General features: G+C 50.8%; 1 protein-coding gene across 1 annotated transcript in view; it reads left to right on the top strand.

Annotated features, from left to right (window-relative positions):
- ABCB9 (ATP-binding cassette, sub-family B (MDR/TAP), member 9) overlaps positions 1–8,212 on the top strand; it is an 11,829-nt gene extending 3,617 nt beyond the window's left edge. The window contains exons 5-11 of the mRNA XM_010010940.1: positions 261–458; positions 2,029–2,157; positions 3,535–3,723; positions 4,271–4,444; positions 5,639–5,798; positions 6,577–6,713; positions 7,874–8,212. Coding sequence (XP_010009242.1) covers positions 261–458; positions 2,029–2,157; positions 3,535–3,723; positions 4,271–4,444; positions 5,639–5,798; positions 6,577–6,713; positions 7,874–8,212 — 1,326 coding nt within the window. The remainder of the gene's footprint in view (positions 1–260; positions 459–2,028; positions 2,158–3,534; positions 3,724–4,270; positions 4,445–5,638; positions 5,799–6,576; positions 6,714–7,873) is intronic.
- The last annotated feature ends 1,837 nt before the right edge of the window (positions 8,213–10,049 follow it).

Here is a 10,049-nt window from a genome sequence, read left to right as displayed (position 1 = left end):
TCCTAGGCATGGCACTTCACCTCCTGCAAGCCGAGTCCCTCCCTGGGGACAGCACAACGAATCCATTCTCTGGGCACAGCATCCCAGGCTGTCCCAAAGTGTGGGATAGATCCCAGTGCTCAGTCCTGTTACCCGTGGCCTGGAAGATGTCACCATTCCTTCTTTTCCCAAGCCCAGCAGAGCCCGGGGCGTGTGGGGAGCTGTTCCATGGGCAGCCCAGCGCCTGCTGAGCCCGCTCTGCCTCCTCCCGCTCCCTGCAGAAGCTCTCCAAGGATGTGCAGAACGCCCTGGCCAAGGCCAACAACACTGCTGAGGAGACCATCTCTGCCATGAAGACCATCCGCAGCTTTGCCAACGAGGAAGCGGAGGCAAACGTGTACTGGCAGAAGCTGCAGCAGGTTTACAAGCTCAACAAGCGGGAGGCCATGGCTTACACCTACTACGTCTGGTCCAGCGGGGTAAGTGGCTCCCTATGTGGGGCTGGGGATGGGCAGGGAATTGCTTCACATCCCAAAATGCACATGGTGCGATGGCACTATTCCGCTTCTGAGGAGCTTTGTGGGGCGAGCTCAGCTTTAATATCCGCTGCCAGCGATGCTCTGTCTCTTCGTTATTACTTTTATTCCCCATTCCTCAGGAAGTTATATTCCATTCCCCCGAAAGGCAGCGTCAAATCGTGCCACTGAACAGCCTGTTTTCTCTTGCACATGATAATGGAGTTGGTAACTGCTCAAGGTCGTGGAAAACCCCGTGCTCTGTGTTGCTGCATTGCGTGCCTGTGCCAGCCTATCTCCAGGGCTCCGGCTGGGAAACAGCCACGGCGTCGCTTGAGCTTCTGCTCAGAAGCAGATTTGCTGTGTGGAGGTGGTGGCAGGGGGAGGCTGATGGGGTTTGGGGCTGGGTTTTCTGTTTGTTTCCCCAAATTCTTTGCCAACGTTTAAGACCAGACGGTTTGGGGCTTCTCCTGCATTGGCTGATAACAAAGGATGTGCAAAAACCCTCATGTGAGGCTGCCCTTATCTCTGCACGTTCTAAGTACTCTCTGGTGGAGGGTTTGTGAGTTACGGTGCCCTCATACAGCAGTGGGAGACTTGATGGCTTCCCAAGCCTGGAAGCAAAATCAGAGCATTTTTAGCATTGTTCCTGGGCTCCCAGGTGAAGCTGGAATGTGAACTGGGTCAGCACAGATCCTGCCAAGCCGAAGGAGGCAAAACCCCTCAAAGCTGCTCCTGCAGGGCTCACACATAAAGAAAGCAAAGGATTTAGCACAGCCCAGGTAGAGTCTTTCATGGAGGGAACACAGGATCTTAAGGTCAGATCATGGCAGAGCAATAGAGAAGGAATTATTTCCCTCAATGTTTTTTTGTCTGTGTGAATTTACAGCCTGTCCCACAAACACCACAGAGAGCACCAGAGCATCACTGCTTTTCTGAGCGCTCAGGCAGCATGGAACAGAACCTGATGAATAAAGGCAGGGGCTGGTATTTGTCATATCACAACTCATCTGTCTCCTTTCTAGAGTAGGTGGTACCCCCCGCACTGATTTCAGGCAAGAGCTGAGGTTATGCTTCAGAGACTTGTACAAAGAAGGAGGATTTTTGTGTTGGCTTGATTTTGTGTTCTAAATTAAAATGTCACATTCATATACAGAAAGTTTATTTTAGTGGTGAGGTGACTGCATCTGTTGGATCATTTGAGTACAGATTATTATGCTTGAGGATGTTAGTCCACAGGAGAAGTTCATGAGATGCTCTGTTATTTCAGATAAACTCTCCCCCCTTGGCTGTTCCCCCTCTGGACTTGTGTTTGGTTGAAAGGTGCCCACCCAGCTCCCTAAATCAGCCCATGTTGGGTTGGTTTTCCATGCTCACTGCCAGGGCTGTCAGCTGTGTGCTGTCAGGGATGCTCAGTTTGGGGCTCAAAGAATAAATGTCAGCACACAAATTGTGGGCTGTTGTGTGAGTAATTGCAAATGCACCAAAACATCACTTGTCCTTGCTGATTTTTGGGGTGTTTTCTTGCTTTCAGCTGACTCTCCTGGTGGTCCAGGTCAGCATCCTTTACTATGGTGGGCACCTCGTGATCTCAGGGCAGATGACAAGTGGAAACCTGATATCCTTCATCATTTATGAGTTCGTCTTAGGAGACTGCATGGAGGTGAGGCTGGTTTACCCCTCTGGCCTACCCTGTATCAAGATGATGTTCATCTCCTAGAAGGTCCCAGGGCAGCTGCAGGGCTAGATCCAGTGTTGACTTCCCTGCAGTGCATTTCCTCCATGCTGTGGCTTTGCCCATCAGTGGCTTGAGTCTTCCCTCTGCTCCCCTCCTTGCAACCTGAACATGCCCGAAACTGCTTGTCCCCTGAAAAGGCAATTGGGACCAAAGAGATCAGGCTGGCGCTGCTGAAGGGCGGAGTCCTGGCTGTCTCCCAAGCATTTTTTCCTAGTGTGAAGGATGCAGGGATTACAAAGCTGCCTGTTAAATTTCAGGCTTCATTAAAGACTTAATTATATTACTTTTTCTTTTCTTTCTTTTCTTTCTTTCTTTCTTTTTTATTCCCTGGAATAGGCTGCAAGCTGCTGCGCTGGCAGCTCATTAGCAAGATGGGATTGTGTGTGGGATGGTGGAGCCCACCCAGGGCTGCCTTCCCCTTGTGAAGGTGTAAGCTTGGCTAATCAAGGCAGAAACCATCAAGTCGAGGTTTCCTCGCAGCCAGGAGTGGTTTTGGTGGTGCTTCAGCTTTTGTGCAGTGGCAGAGCAGAGCTGGAGGCAGCTTGCCCAGCTCTCACCATCTGTTCAGATGGCTGCAGGCTTTGGTGGTGTTTCCAGGCTGTGGTTTTGGGGTGTGTTTGGCTCGGTTTGGGGTTTTTTTCCCCTCTCCTGATGGGAGGGGCAGTTGCAGTATCAGCTGTTCTGCAGCTCTAGGTTTAATATCGAGAAGAGCAGACGTGATGGGGGTTTATTCCAGGGAAGCCAGTGTCAGCATGCAGCAGTTGTAGTTGGGAAAGTGCAATGGTAAATCCACTAGGAATCTATCCCAGCAGGGAACAGTCTTCTCAGCTGCCAAACAGTTGTCTAAAGGGTCCAGCCCCAAGCTGCATTTGAGACACGTGTGCTGGGGAATGAGCCAGCCACCCGCAGGGGCTGGTGTGACGTGCTGCGCTACCTGGATTCTCTTCAACCACTGTGTTGGGGAGCTGCTGGTCTTGAGCAAAGAGAGGAGAGGGAAGGATTTTGTTGGAAGTTTGGGTCATGTATCTCCTGGTGCACGTCCCTTCCCAATCCATGTGTTTCCTCCTTCTGTTCCGCTCTGAGTCTACCCATGCACAACTCCCTCTTAGATACCCTTTCCCTGGATGCATCCATACATCCCTTTCCATACCCTGCAGAGGGGGAAGAGCTTGCTTTCCTGTGTCTGTAGTTCATGTCAGATGATAGAAGGCTTGGGAATGCTTCACCCGTTCTCCTTACGAGTGCCACTGACTGACTTTCCCATCTCATGGGAGGGTCTCACTGTTGCCTCTTCCCTTCCAGTCCGTTGGCTCCGTCTACAGCGGCCTGATGCAGGGAGTGGGAGCTGCGGAGAAGGTGTTTGAGTTCATCGACCGCAAGCCAACGATGGTGAATGATGGGTCCCTGGCCCCGGACCACGTGGATGGGAAGGTGGAGTTCAGAAACGTGACGTTCTCCTACCGCACCCGCTCTGCCACACAGGTCCTGCAGGTGAGCCCCGCCGGCACAGAGCCTGCCCACCACGAGGCATCACGCGCCGCTTCTCCACCGCGGCGATAACCCATCCCCATCCCGTGGGAAATGTCAGCTGCCCTTTTGGGGATGCATAAAGGCAGGCCCAGTGGCACGCTGGAAACCAGATTACAAGGAGCAGTGGGTGTTTAGGGCCGACCCTTCTTACAGGGAATGAGTTTTATTAATAAAGCCTTTGTTCCCTGCTCAGGCACTAATACGTCAGCGTGGTACAGGGCTTCGTGCCAAGCTGCCTGGAACTGTTTCCATGGGAGAGGGGCTGAGGTCATGAGGCAGGAGGAGGAAGCAAGGACGTTGTTTGCTCTGCTGGTTTTAGAGGTCCTGCTACATCAGCAGGCAGATTTGAAGTGGTTTTGGAGGCTGCTTGCTTCCTCGGAGCCAGGAGAGATGGCTGATGTGGCACGTCACCATGGCCAGATTGTGTCTACCTTTCTTGCCTAGTGCCCAAGCTGCTTTCCCTTGGGAAAAGTCAGGACCTGAGCATGCATTCCCATCCATGTTGCAGAATGTGTCCTTCACCCTTCACCCCGGCAAAGTGACCGCGCTGGTGGGTCCTTCCGGGAGCGGGAAGAGCTCCTGTGTCAACATCCTGGAGAACTTCTACCCTCTGCAAGACGGGCAGGTGCTGCTGGACGGGCATCCCATTAACATGTACGATCACAAGTACCTGCACTCAGTGGTACGAGCGACTGATACGTGTATTCTAGCTATCGCCTGATCGGAGGGGATGGATGGATGGATGGATGGATGGATGGTGGTGTTGCATGTTGCTTTGGAGTTGATCTGGCAACTTCAGAACTGTCCAGAAAGCTGGAGGTGGTCCAGGAAACTAAGTTAGATAATTAGTGGGGGTGGAAGGGAAGGGATGGAGAGTGGTTTCATGGGGAGGGGGAAGCCATCCAAAACCAGAACAAAAAACATGTTTTGTTTTGTATCTTTTGGCCAACACAGTAGAAATATGTTTATGGCTGTTGGATTAATTATTATCTAAATTGGGTTTGCAAGAAGAGTTTTGCATTCCTCCAGCTCTTTCTGCCTTAAGATCTTAAAGTAAATCGTAGATAATGGGGAGTTAAACTCCTCAGGATCCTGGCAGCAAGTGGAGCACCAGAAGGGCAGGATGATTTGCCTGAGAGAGGGGTCCGGGCCCCTTGGCTCTCATCTGTGTGGCAGCACAGATGAGCCTTCATCTCCTCTGCAAGTAACTGCTTTCTTTGTTTGCCCCCAGAGCGAATGGCCTTTTCAGGAAAACCTGAAAACAATTGCTCAGAGACAGGCTGGAAAGCCAAAGTCACTGGGACTAATTTACATTCCCTGCCCGTACTGAGTGAAAATTAAAAGACAAGCTACTCTTTCAGTTTCGAAAGCCTGGTGTGGTGTTAGGAGCATGGGGAGAAGTCAATTAAAATATGACCATGTCCCACTGGCTCTCTTCATGCCCAGTTTGGAGCAATAATTTGGAGGGTTCTGTTTATTTCAATCTTGAAGGTTTGACAAAGCCTTGAATGTGAGAGTGAGCAGCAAGGGCTGTAAGGTAGGACAGGGAGGCTGTTGCTAAGCAATTAAGGGATTGCAGCAGCTATGTCCCTAACTTGCTAATTTTGGATTAAAAGATGCAGGAGAGCCCAAGCGTGATTACTGGCCTTGAACAGAAAATCAGCAAGAGCCAGGGAGAGGGTTTCTCCAGCCTGCTTGTCCCTGCGACTGGTTTCCCATTCTGAGAAGAGCAAACAGTGATGGGAATTCCTGTATCTTAGTTTAAAGGTGGGGCTCTGCTTGAGTCTTACCCAGCAGGAACAAATGCTGCTGATCTGTGCTACTGGCCAGTGCATCTTCTGCTCCCAACCCCCTGCTCTTCCCTTCCTTTCTGCAGATCTCCCTGGTGAGCCAAGAGCCGGTGCTGTTTGCTCGCTCCATTGCAGATAATATTTCCTATGGCTTAACTTCAGCCTCCTTCGAGTCAGTGGTCCAGGCTGCCCAGAAGGCCAATGCACACTCCTTCATCACCGAGTTACAAGATGGATACCACACAGGTACCAAAATCCCTCTGTTTGCACTTGGAAAGCGTTGCCTAAGGAAAACGGAGACTCTCCCTCTGGGTGGAATATCAGGCAGGTAGTGATGGACGCAGATCCCTGGCAGCTTGGCCGTGGTGTAGGGCAGCTACTTGGAGAGGTGCAGCACCCTGGCTGCCTTTTGGGGTAACTGAGTTGTTGCAGGATTCCTGAGCCCATCCCAGGAGAGTTTTCCTGCTGCCATTCTGTGGCAGTGGGGGGAGCATCCCCCACCCCATGGGGACCACTCCAGCTCCCAGTGCCTGGCAGTGTTCTGGAGACGGAGCACTGGCAGTCTCGCCATTCTTCAGTGCAGTGATCAGGAGACAAGCCCAGAACTCACCTGCAGAGGCAGAAAAGTAACCCGTGATAAATCCATAGTAATAAAAGCTGGTGTATTTGTGACAGTGGGACTTTGTGAGGAGGCAGGTCAGGCTGACAGTGGCTTGTGTTTATGGATGAGCAAAGGGGCTTCGAGTTTGTCTGATCTCCAAGGCTCAAGGACTTCTCTGCGTTGTTTCCATGAGCATCAGTCCCTCAAACCCTGGGACAACAGTGGAGAACTTGCTGCTGGAGGGAAGGATGGCAGCCTCAGGGATGTTTAGCTTATTTAAATTGCTCTGCCAAGTGAGCAGAAGCATTTACCTGGTCTTTGCTTCAGAGCGTGACACCATCCTGGTGCTGTGTCTGGGAGCTGAACTTGATGGCAACTCTTGATTTTTAACTTGACCCTTTCCTCTCTCCCTTGACTCAACAGAGGCAGGTGAAAAAGGAGCTCAGCTGTCAGGTGGCCAGAAGCAGAGAGTGGCAATTGCCAGGGCCTTGATCCGAACTCCCCCTATCCTGATCCTGGATGAAGCCACAAGTGCACTGGATGCAGAGAGCGAACACGCGGTAAGTAGGTGACTTGTGTGTTTGGGCCAAAGAGACAATCTGTGTTTGGGTGAAAGGCTGTAGCTTCACTTTCCAGCCTGTGACAAGCTTAGTCTTGACATGGTGCAATCAGAGGCTTGGGTAAGGTGCTAATTCCTGAGCAGGAATTTGCTTCCAGTGCTGCTGTAGCCACTAAGAAGGGAATAATCCTGTGCTCACAGCAGCCAACACCTGATAAACCTGATGAGATGGGGATCTCTGCTGACTTTTTTAGATGTGGGAAGTGTTAACTGGCACACAGCAACTCTGTGCAGCCTTTTAGGATGGGATCCTGAGAAAGACCCTAAAAGTGGTGCTGCAGTAGGGAGAGTAGGACTGCCTGAGCTAAAAACCCAGCTAAGGCACCAAAGAAGCTGTGCTTGTAGGAAAGGCCCTGAGCTTTCTGTGAACCGAGCTGGTTTATGTGGCTGGGATGTGACAGCTCTACCAGTAGCAGTTTGGCCTCTCTTGTTTAATGATGCGAAGGAGAACCAGTTCAAAGTTGGGGTGTGAGGACGTGTCTCCCAGTTGCAGAGGATGAATGCTGCTGGCCCATGGAGCAGAGCAGTGTGAGCATCTGATTTTGGAGCAGCCTGTTGGCTTGCAGATCCTCAGCCACGTGCGTGGTATCTGATGCCAGCCAGGAGTTAGTTTTGGCTAGCCAGGGGTGTCGGTGTGACATATGCCTGGTGGCCATCCGCCTGCCTTTAGACCTCAGTGCTATTGTCTGTCTCCTGGCTGGAAAACAGCTCTCTCTTGCTTTGCCTTGATGCACTGAGGAAATAGCTCTGCTTTTCTGAGCAGCTGCATTTACCAGGTATTGGCTTCCTTCAGTCCCTGCCAACACCTCGTGGCCTCCAAATCTGGGGTCCAACTCTAACAAGAACTCAGCTTGCAGGATCAGACCTGTGCGCATACCTGTGGTCTACCTGGACTGAGACAGGCTTTAGGTTGCAGAGCAAGAGCTGGGATGGACATGCTGGTGCTAGTAGTGCTGCAGGGAATGTTGTGTCCTCTGTGTAGCCAGAGGAGAGCAGATCTCCTGCCCAGAGGTTTCTTAAAACGGACTACAAAGCTGCTGTTCTTCCTTCCAGAGCAGAGCCAGTGACGCTCGGGCACTAATGTCTTTTCCTCCTGCACAGATTCAGCAGGCGATCTATGGCGACTTGCAGAACCACACAGTGCTTGTCATAGCTCACAGGCTGAGCACTGTGGAGAAGGCACACAACATCATTGTGCTGGACAAGGGCCGCGTGGTGCAGCAGGGCTCGCACAAGGAGCTCATGGAAGAAGGAGGCCTTTATTCCAAGCTGGTGCAGAGACAGATCCTGGGACTGGAGGGGGCCGGCGCAGACAGTCTCCAACCTGCAGCCCGGGGGGATACAGCGAAGGTGCCCGGGGGGCTGGAGGAGGAGTTCAGGATAGACCATTCTCTGCCGGCCGTGGCACAGGACGATTACAACAACGCTGCTCACAAGTGAGAGCGGCGATGGCCGCGCTCCAGACGCTTTGCTGGGATGCTGGGACAGGAGGTGGCTTGTCCACAGGCTGCAGAACGCCACCCGTTTGCTCACACACCCGTGCACACACCAACACACTATAGAGCTTCCTGCATTACCGTCCAGCGGGCAGATGCCGGCTGGTTTAAACAGGGAAACAGAGGAATTCGGAGGGAGTTGGGTCTTTAGCAATTCCCAGCGTTTCTACTGGGTTTCTTTTCTTACTACCAGTAATTCCACTCAGCTGGAACTTTTCTCCCATTGATATGCATGTGTAACTGCTATTAACTGTACTGGATGTCAAATGCATGCATGGAGGGGAAGATTGAAAACCCCTTCAGGAATTCAGGGGGTGGCTTTTGTGGCTGGATAGAAAAACTGACTGTAAACCAAGGGTCTGTTCCCACTGTCAGTCTGTGGGGCCGATCCAAAGTCTGCTGAAGTCTGTAGGGAGCTCCCTTTGGCTTCAGTGAAAACTGGATCAGTCCCATGGGGCTGAGCACAGGGAGAGTTTTGCACTGAGTGCCTGCAGGCTCAGGCTCACAACCGTTGCTGCTGAGCTTGGACCATGTAGTAACCATCCTTGCTGGAACGAGCCAGGGGACCAGGAGGCAGATGTTACTTTCAGATTTGCTCTTGGTGCTTGGTGGGTGTTTGTTTTTAAGGATGAAAAGTTTTACCATAATTGGGTTAGGTTTGGGGTTTTCTTTTGTTTGGGTTGGTTTTGGGTTTTTTTAATCTCTTTGTGTGCACTGTGCAATTGTCTGGCTCCAGCATCCACTGAAAATTGGTCTCTTACTTCAGAACCTTTTTAACTCACAAACCCCGGTGCTGGTTTGAGGAAAAACACTACTAAAGACAGGCAGAAAATACTTACAGACAGCACTTTATAAATCCCACCAAAGCTTTGTTCAGCTTCAGGCCGTGCTAGTGACTTCTGCATGGGAAATCCATCCGGTCACTTCCCTTGAAGTCCCACTTCAGCTGCCTGAACTTTCAAATGTGTTTCTTTTGAATATTATTTATTAAGTTACTTTCAGTATGAGGGAGAGAAAGAAATATGTTGCTCCTAGCCCTTTTGGGTAATGGCTCTGGCTTAGTAGTGTTATCCTGCCATAGACTGGTGAAGAAACCTATGCAGCCAGGCAGGTGCTGTTGAAAAATAGCATTTATATGGGGAAGAGAGACTTCAGACTGTGCATAGTTAAGAAATTATCTCAAGCACTTTAGCTCTCATGTTTTCTGATATTTGAATGCTGCTGCTCTTTCCTTGTCAGCAGGTTTGCATTTCTCTTGTTGGCGATGTTTTGTTTTCATTTAGTGATGTTTTACAAACTCTTTAGTGTCCTTGAGGAGGGATGCTCAGAAAATAAAATACTACCTCTGCCACTCAACATGGAGCCAATGGAGCGAGGGTGTTTTTTGCATTCAGGGTTTTCAAGGTAATGTTCATCTCAGATGATGGCTGCACACACGTACTCTCCATGTTCTAGCTGCCTTACAGGGAATGGCAAGAAGAACCTACAGCGAATTAGGTATGTAAAAGACTTCAGGATCTGACAATGGCCATGAGCCATAGCAGTAGGAATAACCCGTTTAAGAACTTGTTTCCATCCCGGATCCCATGTGGCAGTCAGTCTGTGCACTAGGGCAGGCAGCCTAACCCGTTCTCAAAGCACAGCGCTTTGTGACTGGAATCTTTTCAGCTGCCTGATTTTGTGATATGATAAAAATCTGTGTCTTGGAAGAGTGAGAGCTCTTCTTGTCTTATCTCCCTCCACTGAGGAAACCTCTGTCACGCTCCAAACTCCTCAGGTCA

This window comes from Nestor notabilis, unplaced genomic scaffold, assembly GCF_000696875.1.
Source record: "Nestor notabilis isolate BGI_N333 unplaced genomic scaffold, ASM69687v1 scaffold27413, whole genome shotgun sequence".
In the NCBI taxonomy this organism is placed as follows: Eukaryota; Metazoa; Chordata; class Aves; order Psittaciformes; family Psittacidae; genus Nestor; species Nestor notabilis.
This window is presented reverse-complemented; position numbering and strand designations above follow the sequence as displayed.